The 14102-nt window shown below is 37.8% G+C and overlaps 2 protein-coding genes across 2 annotated transcripts in view; both read right to left on the reverse strand.

Annotated features, from left to right (window-relative positions):
• RPL26L1 (ribosomal protein L26 like 1) lies at positions 1 to 5896 on the reverse strand. Its single transcript, XM_039352167.1, has 4 exons — positions 5780 to 5896; positions 4042 to 4214; positions 2763 to 2903; positions 1 to 172 (listed from the first exon to the last, which is right to left on the reverse strand). Exons 2-4 carry the CDS (start codon positions 4207 to 4209, stop codon positions 44 to 46), a joined length of 438 nt encoding a protein of 145 aa, XP_039208101.1. The 5' UTR covers positions 4210 to 4214; positions 5780 to 5896; the 3' UTR covers positions 1 to 43.
• A 1818-nt stretch (positions 5897 to 7714) lies between these two features.
• The window catches only part of ERGIC1 (endoplasmic reticulum-golgi intermediate compartment 1), a 64272-nt gene continuing 57884 nt past the window's right edge, over positions 7715 to 14102 (reverse strand). The window contains exon 10 of the mRNA XM_039352152.1: positions 7715 to 10170. Within this exon, the coding sequence (XP_039208086.1) occupies positions 10063 to 10170 (108 nt within the window). The 3' untranslated portion in view covers positions 7715 to 10062. The remainder of the gene's footprint in view (positions 10171 to 14102) is intronic.

Below are 14102 nucleotides of genomic sequence, written 5' to 3' on the forward strand. Positions count from 1 at the left end.
TACAATTTACTGAAATTTTAATGGATCTGACAAAAAGTCCATTTTATTCTTGCATCTTCTCAATTGTTTCTTCCTTGTATTTTCCTTTCTCTTTTCCAACTTGGCGAGACTTCGCTTTGCGTTCCAAAATCTTTTTGCGATCCTTGTCCAGCTTTAATCTTGTGATCACCACCTATGGAGTCAAAGCAAATATTTATATTTTTTTCCTTAAATTTTTCAAGGTACCTCAGTATGAATAATTCACTACATTAAGTTATTTTAGCACAGAATAGATTTGTTGCCCATTTTTTAAAATGTTGCAGTTATGCCCTGCATTATAGCTTGTCTCAGAGGTTATTCCTTGCTTTCTTCTCAGCTTAATTATCCTAATCGGGACCAAAATTTCCACTGCTGTGCAAAGCAATTGTTAGGTAAAACACCACTGCACCTCTTAGCAACAGCAGTTTTGGTTACCCCACTTATACCCTTAGGCAAAGACTTCTCTTCTGCCCTGCTGCTCCTTCAACTTCCCCCACCTGTCCTTTTGGCCACCCTGCATTCTACTGTCTCCGCAGACTTTCACTGTCTTCTTTCTCCTACTGAGATGGCATGGCAGATGGTAGGATGCCTGCCTTTCTGCCCTCCATCTCTGCCCTTTTGATTGCCCTGCACTTCGCTGCCACCACTTACCGTGCCACTCATACCAATCTATACCATCTTTTCCCACTGCTGAGAAGGCACACCTGGCCAGGTTTCTAAGAACTAAAAATAATGCACTTGATGGAAAGCTAAATTAAGTGAAATGCAGAAGTAGATCAATATTTAGTCGAGGAACAAAACATGGAAATAATGAATCCAAACAAAGTCACATAAAAGACAAGAATACATTATTCCTTTTGGAGAATCTTGAGCATGTTATGGTCTGGAACTAACAAATTTCTCAATTATGAATTTCTTAGGGAATATACGGAATGATTATTTTCAACATCTGATGACCATATAAGAGATTTATTCCAAATGTTTATTATAAAGTACGATTCCAAGAAGAAGAAAAAAAAAAGAATGACACAAACCATGTAAACTGACAGTTCATTTAAATAAGTCATAACTATTTCAAACAATGCTAACGTTTTTAGAATATAGCAGTTCTTAAAATGTTAGGCTTGCATAGTTCCTGGAATACTGCAGTAATAAATTTACTGTTTCTATTCTTCCTATTTTATCACAAAAGACCAAAAATAGTGGCATTTTTGGTAAGCTTATTGTTACTCTCTTGCTGTTATTTGAATCATGTATTCAGTTTCTTATAATGGGATTTGAATCAGATGACATTAGTTTACAGATCCAGAAAAATTTAGCAATACAATGATTTGGTTAAAAATATGTCGGTGCAATGAGGGCACTATAATTTCTATAAACAGAAATAAATTAACAAAAAATATATTCTTGCTGCCCTTTCTCACCCACACAAGCATCAAGAGGCAGAACATATTAGTCAGTTTGTTCCTTGGTAGAAATTCTGCCTGCTGCCTTTTGGATACAGTCTCATCTTATCTGGTTCTTACTAACTACATTTTCTAGGAATAATACACTGCTAATAAATTAAGTCAAGAAAACACACATCAGCACGTTCTTCAAAACATATTCAACATAAAAAAGAGAAAGCCTAAGACATAAAATGTTACCATCAGCCCCTTTGGGAGAAATCTGTTTCTGGTGACTTTAGACATGTATTTGCAGCAGTATGGAACTGGTTTGTCACTGCCTTCTTTGGGAATGTTTTTAGGTCTTCTAGGTCTAATTAACACCACTGGGCTTTCTTGATGGTGGTACCATCCAAATACTACCCAGGACTTGCTTAACAGAGGAGAACTTTACCTAATTTCAGAACTTAGTACAGCGGCTCCCAACCTTTTCTACACCCCATACCCCTAGAACGCTTCTGATATATTCTCGCACCCCTTAAAAAAGTTCAACGAATTATACACTATAAATTTGAAAACCCAAGTTTTCCCACCTTCTGGAATATCGTCTCACACCCCCGGTTAGGAAACCCAACTTAGTATGTACAATCATAAATCCCAAATAGAATAACTGCCTGACTAATACTAAGAAAATTGTTTTAGAGAAATTAACTGTTGTTCTACACCAGCTTTCTGAAAGATAGATGCCATAATTACAAGTGATCTTACACATATGAACTTCAGAATTCCTAGCCAGCAAACCCTTGTTGAAAATATAGGGGAAGATTAATTTATCCTACTTCTATTAAGAAATGGCCCAGGAAATAAGGTTTAGTTAATGGTAGTAGTAATTCTCATCACAAAAAGGGCCTCTGTCTGAAACACACTTTTTAAATACAGAAATTGTAAATTTAAAAAGTTACATTTTACAAACCATTTCTGAGAGGGATGATAACCAAAATAATTCTCTAGAAATTAAATAATGGTCTAAACCAACTTTATTATCTTTCTTCCATCTGCTCTTTGCCTTACACAATCAATGTTTATGCAAAATCAAGGACTGCTGGCAAAATATGTAAATGTTGGAAACCATTTCAATTTTGGCATTTTCTTTCTTTGTTTAGCAAAGGGAGAGCAAATGAATACATCCATCTTCAGTGATCTAATTTTTGTCCCAAATTTTATTTGATTAAACAAGCCCGTATTATAGTTTATTATGCCTTTGTAAACTTTCTATTTCAATGCATTCATTTTTGAAATTAGTAATTAACATTATACAAGTATAAAATGTGTGTAAATAATCATCTGATTAAAACTCACCTTACTAGGGTGAATGCCCACATGTACAGTTGTGCCATTAGCTTTCTCACGCTGTACACGCTCAATGTAGATAACATACTTCTTTCTATATACCTGGACTACTTTGCCAATCTGCTGTCCTTTATAATGGCCCCGAACAACCTAGAAATAAAGATATCTCTGTTATTCTTTAAATTATTGCATTTTAATACAATTCTTAAAATATTAATTTTAACAGCAGGAAGTGCAAGAATAATTTATGAATGAACCTAGCATCCTAACATGAGTTCATACACTCGTAATATAGTAACCACACTAGTTGTAGTTGTGAAGCAATGAAGACTTGAACACAAGAATACTGTATGCTTTAGATGGAGCAAATGTGTCAGCCAGTTTATTGTTATAATAATAATAATAGTAAAGTTGGAAGGGACCTTGGAGGTCATCTAGTCCAACCCCCTGCTCAGGCAGGAAACCCTACACCAGTGGTTCTCAACGTTTGTGTGACGGCGACCCCCGTCACACAAACGTTCTGCGTATGCGCGGGGCCGCCCCTGCGCGCTGCGCAGGCGCCCCCTGAGGGGAGAAAATGGCGGATCGCCTTCTTTGGCGACCCCTGAAAAATGGTCGATCGACCCCAAATGGGGTCGCGACCCATAGGTTGAGAACCGCTGCCCTACACCATTTTGGACAAATAGCCGTCCAGTCTCTTAAAAACTTCCAGTGTTGGAGCATTTACTGCTTCTGGAGGCAGGTTGTTCCACTGATTAATTGTTCTCACTGTCAGGAAGTTTTTCCTTAGTTCTAGGTTGCTTCTCTCCTTGATTAGTTTCCACCCGTTGCTTCTTGTCCTGCCTTCAGGTGCTCCTTAAAGCAGTTATGACTGAAAGAGATAGTGGAAGCTGGGAATGGAATGGAAGTGATTGCAGATATAAACAATAAAGATACAAGGTCTGAGTCCACTAGCAGTCTTAACATAGCAAATTAACCCAAGCTAACAAAAAACCTGGGAAGCAAGATTTTAACTCAGAGACTCCGCTGTAATGAGTTCACTATAAATAAATTTATACTTTCTCTGCTGAAGTTCCTGTCCTATGTAACATTCAGATAGCTCCAACCACCTTAGCCTCCCAGAAGGCTGTTAAAACTTGGGTCTTCCCCAAGTAGTAGAGAAGCTGAATTTATGTGATTTATGGACTCATTATGTACCGCTTTGGTTATTTTTTCCCCTTGTATTGTACTAGTTTAATTGCTATGGATTTCATTATTATTCATAGAAGAAACACAGAGCTTCACATACTTGAACTTCATCGTCCTTTCGGATGGGCATAGAGCGAACATTGTACTTCTGCCTCAATTCTTTGGACAGGGGTGAAGACATGATCTTCCTCCGAATGTGAGATGGAGCATTGAAGTGCCGTTTGCGATTCTTGCTGCGATCCGAAGTCACAAATGGATTGAACTTCATTTTGACTGGAGTAAACACACATTATATAATTAAGTATTCGTTGAGAAATATATTAAGATTGCAACTGCTATACACAGGCTGCCAGTTTGCTTCCAGGCACAATTCAAGGTGCTGATTATCACTATTAAAGCCCTTCATAGCTTTGGACCAGGTTACTTAAGGGACTGTCTTCTCCCAGTTGTTTCTACCCATCCAATTTGGCCCAGCAGGTTGGGCATGTTACAGGTCACATCTGCCAAGGAATGCCAGTTGTTGTGAACTAGGATATGTGCCTTCTCCGCCATAGTTCCTGATCTCTGAATATTTTCCCTTCAGAAATCAAGATGAACCCAATCATGTTGACCTTTCATAAGATCATGAAGACTTGGTTGTGTGCCTGGGACTCAGGATCTCAAGTGAGTTAAAGTGTGGCCTCTTCTTGTCTGTATTAACATCCATGGCAATAGTTCTAATTGGCCAATTATATCTATACTGATATCTAAACTGATTGTTTCTACATTTTAGAATGTATGCAACGTAAAATCACTTGAGATGGAGAGCTATAAAATGAAATAATTGTAAGAACTAGGCAGATATAATTGTAGTATTTTTTTTAGGCCAAGAGTATATTATTGTCAGAATGTATAGGTAACATCACTTATATCTATGGGAATTCCAAGCTACTTTTGCATTCTGGACATAAGGATAGGGATATGACAACTGAAATGCCAGTTTATAAAACATACACACATTTTATTTCTTTCCTCCTCTAACAATATACTTTCTATATAGGTCCGAGATTATGAATCTTCAGTGTAGTATTTCTAAATACCAACATAACCAATAAAACCGTGAGAGCTTATAGTCCTGTCAGGTTGTATATTTTTACCTACAATAAATAACCATTTTCCTACGTATATTTGCCATTATGTCTCTTAAAGTCAGTAAAAAGTTCAGTTAGTAACCTGAAAACAAAGAATGTAACTGTCAAAAAATTCCTGTCAAAACTGTCAAAACCAGAAGTACTCCTAAATTTCACTATGTTCACAATACCTATTTCTTTGCAAACTTATGTAAGATATTAACTGAAATATTGCAACAGTCATAACGATCCCCAAATAAATAATTTTAATACTTTCATTAGGGGGACTAGCAGACCAATTTTGAAAAGAGTTCATTTCTTCAATATCAACTCAGGGGGACCAAAATATTGAAATGAAAAACGGCAAGCCAACTCCGAACGATTTTAAGTGACTGTTCTAAGCTCTCATCTTGCGGAGGCTGAACAAATAGCCCTCGAGTCTACACTGCCATTCAAATAAGACACTAGCAGCAGCTTGAAGACAACATGCCCTGGAGCAGATTTTACAGGCCCCATCAGATATTAGTAGGCCCCCAAGCAGGGAGAGATAGACGGGCAGAAGGGCCGCCATAGAAATGACGTTCTGAAGTTTCTACTGCTTAAAATACAGGAGCGGCAACGAAAGACTCTCCACTTTTTGCATTTCTTCACAAATCACAACGGAGAATAAACCGCCAACGAACGGATGACAGCGGATTACAAAAGTCCACTCCTCCATTTAATCCTTACCTGCAGCTTAATCGGCTATGGCCGCCCGGAAAGAGCTTGCTTCTACTTCCGCCGGTTCTAGTGAGTTTTCCTCGAGATCTCGCGAGAATTGCCTCATCTCTGAGAAAGTTTGAATAGAAAGATGTGGGTCGGCGCCACCTTGCGTCCATGCAAAGAAGTAATAGCAAGTGGCGCTGGGCGTCTCAATTCCCGTATTATCAATGCATTTTCTCACCTTTTTGATTCAGGCTCAGATCACATTCGCCCGTTCGTTCTTTCTCTTTCCATTCGCAAAAGCCGCGTCCTACTTATTCACTCAAGTTAAAGCTTTCATTCATTCCATTCTTCCGTCGCCCATTTCTTTTGACTGTCCCCTCGTTTGAACGTCCCCCATATATAGGACACAAAGTTTCAGAAAAAATTCTCGTTGGAGGGTGCGTGCGCGCGCGCGCGTTTTGTTTTGTTTTAGTGGTAATGAAATGGAATAGACCGCAAAACTAAAGAAATAGCAACGACCCCTCTCAAATTGCAAGGCATTTTTAAGTGATTCTGTGCGTTTGAATTGGATCGTATTTACTTATGCTTGCTTTCCTCTTTGGGAGTGAGAAAAGTTTGAACTGGTTCCAAGGAGGCAAGCGTGCAGTGAAGGGACTGTACAAATAATGCACGATTACTATAATGCAGACTTGGCATGAGTTCTTGCCTAATTTCTAGGACAGTGATGGCGAACCTTTTAGAGACTGAGTACCCAAACTGCAATCCAAAACCCACTTATGCATCGTCGAGTGCCGTGTGGGCATGGCCCATTGAGTAGGCATGGCTGTAGTGGTAATGGCAGATTGGGTGGGACTAAAAAGTTCAGTCAATTCCAACTTTGCAAGATCTTTTTTTTTCCCCACGAGAAGTTGTAATTGACTGATTGAACCTTTTTTTTTTTTGCACATGGTGGCGGAGGCCTAAAACGAAAAGGTTTTATAAAACCCAGCTGAAGGCCTAGGACTGGGGCAACGGCACACGTGCCCACAGAGAGGGCTCTGCGTGCCGCCTCTGGCACCAGTGCCATAGGTTCGCCACCACTGTCCTAGGAAAAGCTCCCCTGCATTTTCATACAGATTTTAACCAAGAACGAATGAAAACGGAGATGATTGACAGAGACTAGGATACATGAGACTAGGAATGTTCATTAATAATTCCCCGACTAATGTAAAGGCATCATACATTGAACAAATTAACTTCTCTTAACAGTGGTACTTAAAAACACAACATGTAACTAACGTTTTCCTGCAGAATTAGCATTGAAATACATGTTGTTCTCCCAATATAGGGAAATCTAAAACTCACTGCTACTCTAACAGACATGTTATTTGACTTAATCACACTACTGCATGAGTTCAAAAACAAAATAAAGAAAATTTAGCAAAAAAAGAGATCTCAGTGGGTCTTCTTAATATTAGGTGTTCTATGTTTTTTTTACTTAAGCCAATATTCTGTTGATTTAGCATTATCTTGCATTTATCTTTTTTTCTTAATAAAAAACAAAATCTGAAGCAAAACAACAATGCGACAGACAAAACCTTCCACCTCAAAAAGATTCATCTTCATTTCCACAGGAGCAAAGCGTAGGCAATCAGAAATTACTATGTGTACATTGTTTTCATGTTTTTACAAATGGAAAAAATATATAAAATCCATGCAAATAGTACAAAATCCATCAGAAGAAAAATAATTTCTTAAGGAAAAATTGTGGGAATTTCTAAATGTTTTACAGAAAATTCAAGAAAGAAAAGGTAAAATAATCAGCAAGAATTTCAAGATAAGAAAAATACATTTTCTATACCTGCAACAAAGTAAAAATAGACACGTTGGGCAAATTGGAGGAGCATGCATTTCTACAAGTTTGTCCCACTGAAGTAATGGGATTTACTTCCAAAACAAAGAACCATAGAACAATAGATAAAGGATTTCTGGCCCAAAGCAATTTAATCAGAGCATATTGATTTGATACTTTCAAATTTTAAAAGGTCACCCTTAAAAGATCACACATATTATTCTGACAGGAAATAATGACTGTTTCCAAACTGTAGTATCAGTAATCTTACTGTTTCTTTTTAAGGGTACAGAAAAGCTAGAGAATACATCATTTGCATCCATCTTAGGTGATTATAAAATGTACAAAGCATTCCCAAATTATGAGTCATGCTGTATATCAAAAGATTTGTAGTTATGAAAATTGGTGGGTTCTATTGAAAGTCCCTATAAATCAATGCCAACATCATATAAAAATTATTAACATGCACAATATTTGCCTTATCATTTTGTCTCCCTACTCCCTGCAGAATGGAATAAAAAATTATTTTATACTCAGAACAGATACAGAAGAAAATGTTCACGTACAAAATGTGTTTCCTTTTATACAGTGTGGTACTTATCTCTTAAGAATCAGCAAAGTAGAAATTTCTTGGAAATTAACATTTCAAAGATGAGCATCTTATTGTGCAATGACTTGATTTCCAAAAGATAAAGATAACTTCCTGTATTTTCAGTATTTATGGAAGACATTCCTCTATTTTAACATGATGCTCTTCTAACCTATTGGAGTATTGACCAATTGGAGTGTTGTCTTCATCGCTTTTCTTTTAAATTAAAAATATTGACCTAGGCAGCTGAATGATCTGTATTTCAAAAAGTAAGAGAGAAATCTCACAAATACAAAAACATATAATCTGCCTTATTTACAAATGAGACTTATTTATACTCCTTATTTTTTCTAATTGTTTCTATTGTTTTAGGCCACTTCTATTATTGATCAAATATTGTTGGAAAATAAGTACAAATATTTCAACCTTCCAGAAGAATAAAAGTATTACTATCATCTTTCTGCTGCTAGAGAATCAAATCCTGGGAAGATTAAACCTTTTAAACCAGAGGTCTCCAACCTTTTTGATTTGGCAGCCCGGAAAGGGAGGCAGGCACCACTACATGTGCGCTAGCAAATGGCTAGCGCTGGCGGGACGCTATGGTCAGCACTAGTGCCAGTGGGACACTCTGGGGCGGAGCAGCGCTAGCGCCGGCGGGATGCTTGGGGCGGCGCTAGTATGGGTGGGATGCTTGAGGGCAGGGCGACGCTAGCGCTGGCAGGATGCACAGGGCGGCACTAGAGCCGGTGGGACACTCAGGAGTGGGGCAGGGCGGCGCTAGCAGCAGTGGGATGCTCAGGGTGGCACTAGCGCCAGTAGGAAGTTTGGGGGCGGGGCGGCACTAGCGCTGGCGGGATGCTCAGGGTGGCGCTAGCACGAGTGTGTAAAGGTGAGTGCATGCACAGGTTGCGGACCCATTTTAAACCATCACCCAGGAAAAGTTTCTCAGCTGCCAAAAAGATAACAAGTTCACAGGTTCTTTGTTTCTATTCATCTGGAAAATACATAATGCAAAAAGATCAATAGACTGTTCTGAACATTTGGGTTAGTTTTTTTTAAACAAAATGAAATATTGTTTAAATATTGAAATCAATATTATTGTTCAGTAAAAACAGTACAGGTAGTCGTTAAGTTATGATCATAATGGAGCCTGGTCATCACGGTCATAAATCATGAGTCATAAAACAAATGCTGTGGTCATAAAGCAGCCACTGCGGTCATTAAGAGAATACCATGGTCATTAAGCAAACCAGTGGTTCACTATCAATGTAGTTTTGCCAAAAATTGAAAATAACTTCCAGTTTTTGCCCCAAATCATCATAAATGCGGATGCCACAAATTGCTGCAAATGTGGTCAACAAATGCCCGAAGTTTGGTCACCTGAGTACAGGGGGAGACCCTATCATTGGAACTTTGAATATGGGTCATAAGTAGCCCCAAAGTAGATGTGTCGTAACTTCAAACAATTGCTAAATGACTGGCTGTATGTCGAGGACTATCTGTGCTGTATGATTGTCGAGTTCTGTAATTCTTGGATAAAATCTGAGTTACATAACTAAAAATCTTGATCCAAAGTCACCTTTCGAGATTTCAAAACATAATTATACCCTTTAGATCTGTTGGATCTAATCTTAAATCATAAATGATAATAAACTTCAAAAAAAACATTGATTGACAATGGTACATATAAAACCACATTCCCTTGCAAATGATGCTAACTTTCAAAGACTATGATTGGTTGTTCGGGAGGTTTATTTCTTTCTGCACCCTTATGTTTCCAACGGCTTGTGTGACATGTGTCAACTGAAATGATACGAAGAAAAGTCGATAGCTGTGGGCTTTTTCTTGTATGCTTCTTCACACACAACTAGGCTGAAGACTGCTTTGTTACTGCATCTTTCCTAGTTGGATCTTCTTCCAGGCTTCAGAGGCTGTAAAAATGCAGGAGTCAAGAATCCCAGCCACAGTAAATGTTCCACCAATGATGGCACAAATCTGAAATGAATAAAGAAGAAGGAAACGTTGAGCACTGTTTGCCTTCCCTGCCCTCCCCTCCAATTTCCTTCCCCACAACCCTCAGAAAGATCTCCTCAGGCACACTAGTTGCAGTTAATGTAAGTTTAATCCATGAACTAAATAAAAATTTGAGCCTTTTCTTAAATACAGTATAAAACTCCTTAGTGTTGTGGTTGGTTTCTTTTTCTGAGTTCTTTACATCTTCATAAATATTCCTCTTAAAAAATTGGGTGCTTCTTAACTCTTTTTCTACCTTTCATCTCATTCTTCCTGGCTACATTAGAATCACACTGGGTTGAGATCATGTCATTTAAGTACAGTATAGCATTAAGGATCTTCCCAATTAATCACCCCATTCATGAAGTAAAATATACTGGGGTGACATTTGCTTCCCATTCTGCCTTCCTCCATTCCTTTCTTCCCTCTGTTGTGGTTGCTTCTAGTTACAGTTGTTTAGTGCTGTTCAGATTATTTTGAGTAGCATTCTTTAATCACTGTTTTAGGAGTATATCTGACTAAACTCAGTCTGGATATACATGTACAGGATTTCGGCGATGCGAGACTATTATCCTGTGAACATTAGCTGTCAGTGACTTCAATGGAATTTACTTCTGGATGGACATTATAGCAGCCTTCTTCCAACTGGATGCCCTCCAGATATGTTGGCCTCAATCCCCTTAACTGGCTGGGCATTATGCTAATTGCAGCCATCAGAACACTAAGTTGGGAAGGATGTTTATCTTTTTGGGCTACATACTAAATTTGACAAAAACATTATTATTCTTGTACACAGGACATGTAATACTGAGATTGCTACCTAAAAGAATAATTATTCCATTGCAAAGGGAACTAGGAATAAGATTACAGGTACAGTAGTCCTCCATTTACAACAGCTTGTTCAGTGATCATTTGGAGTTATAACTGCACTGAAAAAGTGACTTATGACCATTTTTCACACTTACAACCCATATCATGTGATCAGAATTTAGACGCTTGGTAACTGACTCATATTTATGACGGCTGCATTGTCATATGATCCTCTTTGGAACCTTCAGACAAGCAAAGTCAATAGGAAAGTCAAGTTCACTTAACAACCATGTTGCTAACTTAACAACTCCAGTGATTTACTTAACCACTATGGCAAGAAAGGTCGTAAAATGGGGCAAAATTCATTTAACAAATGTCTCACTTAGCAATATAAATTTTGGGCTCAACGGTGATCGTGATTACCTATATATAGAATTTCAATAACAGTAACAGAAGCAGTGGGGAAGGAATTGCTAATTTCTGTGTGTATTTTCCATTCAGATATTTGTGTCCAATGAGCTCAGTGACATGGAAATATGTTTCCGTGAAAAAAAGAAATAAGTTAATGCATTTTTCAAAGCATAGCTAAAATTCTGGGAAATAAAAACCACAGAAAGAAATGGAAGAAACTGATCTCTTTACATTTTTTTTCTTTTTGCAAAGTAAAATGTTTTTCCCAGCTACTCCTCTTAGTTCATGTACCCTGCCTTCTACCAAAAGTGATGCACAGTTACTTTTTAGGGAATATGACAACAGAATGAGTTAGGTAACTTCAATCAATACAAATCAGCTGACCCAAGAGGTTTTAAACCACAAGATGGGAACGGAGAAATACTTGATGCATCGAAGCAGGAAAGTATGACTTCACATTTCTAAACATAAGAAAAATATAATTCCACTTCTATTTAAAAAATGAAACACCCCCACATACAGAGCATTCTCTGAACCTGTAGAAACAACTGGTTTTCTTAGGACAGCCACCATTTCACTTCAACAATGAATGAGCTAGGACATTTATTACACAAAATGTCACTATTTCATGATTATATGACAGTCAATAAACAGGACAAGGCCAGAAGAATACTCTGAACTGTGTGAAGATGTGAGTCACAAAAAATATAAATAATGTCCCTAGTTCCTCTTATGTTGAGCCAATGAATAATTTTTGTGGGGCCAGAAGGCTATAGCCCTCTCTACAATCATGAAAACTCCAATTCAACTCCAGGTCAATCATGATGCAGTAGGGACTTGGGACAGCAAAAATGGTAATGGGCTGGAGAGTAACTCTGCTAGGTTTGAAAAGCCTAAGATAATATTTGTCTGAAATGGTATAGGATTTCCTGCCTGAGCAGCGGGTTGGACTAGAAGACCTCTAAGGTCCCTTCCAACTCTGTTGTTGTTGTTGTTGTTTGTCCTACGAGCCTACTCTAGTTTTTGTCCTAGCAAAGAGGCTGGTTATTTCAACATAACAGAATTGCAAGGACAGTATTTACAAGAAGAATTTCTAATAATAATAGAAAAAAGGCTGATATCACTAAAGCACATATGAACAGGCATTATCCCTTCCATGAAGAACTTTAGACCTAAATCTGGAACATGATTGTTTGTTGACTTCATACTCTGTCTATTAGCATTAGAAAACAAGCCAAGATGTGAGAAGTTCAATTGGATCCTGGTGCCAAAGAAGCAGATTCAGAAAAGGAAGAATGCTAAAATAGGCAAGCTGCTATTAACATATAGAACAGATCAGAAACCAGGACAAATGGGCAAATGACAAGGCTTATGATAAGGAATAGGAAAAGAGTACTAAAATAAAAAGCCAATTGGCATTCAAAGATTCCACAAATTACAACAAAAGAAGACCTGAAAACATAAATTTACATTTACTTTTCTGTTTTGTACTGAATGATGTATCGGAATAGTGTGTAATATGTGGCCCTCCAGATGCTGTATAACTACAGTTCCATGAAGTCATGATTTCATAACGAACAAACTACATTTCTCTCTACTGTATTAGCATAATGTATTAGCGTAATGAGATATAATAAACATAATAAAGATATAATAAAGAAAAAAAATGTTTCACTAAAGTACATACAACCATAAAGGAGCCTGCCAATTAAGGTTATATGTCATGATGGTCGTAAATTGGGTTGGTCACATGACCGTTCATATTTTATGATCATTTTTGTGGCCGTCATTATGAAAACACAATATTTGTAAAACAAACACTCAAAAACATCTCCCTTTTTATGATTCTGTAATCCCTTAATTTAGGGTAAAGTGGATGGAGTTGAGTGTTTACTGGCCGGATGCCCTTCCTGATGCCACGCAGAGTTCACAGCAGATGTTATTTTCTTTGCGTCCCAGGAGAGAAACATCTACCAGCACTTAGGATTGAATTCTCAACCTTTTGAGTGGGATGTGAGTGTCTTCACCACTAGGCCACCATGTTTCTCCACCTATGGTTATTAAACAAGTGATGCAGTCATTAAGTGAACCCATTGTTCATTATGATAGGGTTCCAGTTTTCGGCAAAACCATTAGAAAATGTGGTTACATGATTGCAGTGTACTGCAAACGGCTATAAATACAGTAATGTTGCTGACTGTCCGAAGTATGTGGAGGGGGAAACCAGTGGAACTGTGAATCTGGATCCTAATTCCCTTTTTCTAGGTAAGTTGCAATTCTGTTAAGCGACCGGATATAAGTCAAGGATTACCTGTACAAGAAAGCATAGCCGAGCAATTCCCTGATATAGTGCAACTTCTTGCTAATTTGATTTTTTTATGTTATCAGCCACTATTTATATCTCCATCCAATGCAAAGGCTGGAGAACAGAAGGTGCTAATTTGTTGTATACATTCTCACAACTCTGCCATGACTGAAGGAAGAAACTAAAAGTAAGTTAACTAAATGTTAAAGCTAAATGGAGTACAAAACAATCTTTGAAATTCTTACTTCGTTACACTGGAATCCACCTTAAAACATACAGTTTAGATGGAACTGTAAAGTGGACGATCCCATCTGGTACAACAAAAGGTTTCCTCAAAACTAGCAAGGGCAGTTGAAATTACTTTTTAGTAAGCACTAATCAGTTTCAG

Source organism: Crotalus tigris, unplaced genomic scaffold (genome assembly GCF_016545835.1).
Source record: "Crotalus tigris isolate CLP2741 ecotype Arizona unplaced genomic scaffold, ASM1654583v1 scf7180000017568.12009008, whole genome shotgun sequence".
NCBI lineage: Eukaryota > Metazoa > Chordata > Lepidosauria > Squamata > Viperidae > Crotalus > Crotalus tigris.

Excerpts from the sequence above, each read along its gene's own strand:
- RPL26L1 (XM_039352167.1), bottom strand. The coding sequence starts at position 4,209 with ATGAAGTTCAATCCATTTGTGACTTCGGATCGCAGCAAGAATCGCAAA. Across the intron at positions 2,904-4,041 it reads GAAAGGACGATGAAGTTCAA|GTTGTTCGGGGCCATTATAA; the intron begins GTATGTGAAGCT and ends CTTTATTTCTAG. Across the intron at positions 173-2,762 it reads TGGGCATTCACCCTAGTAAG|GTGGTGATCACAAGATTAAA; the intron begins GTGAGTTTTAAT and ends TTGACTCCATAG.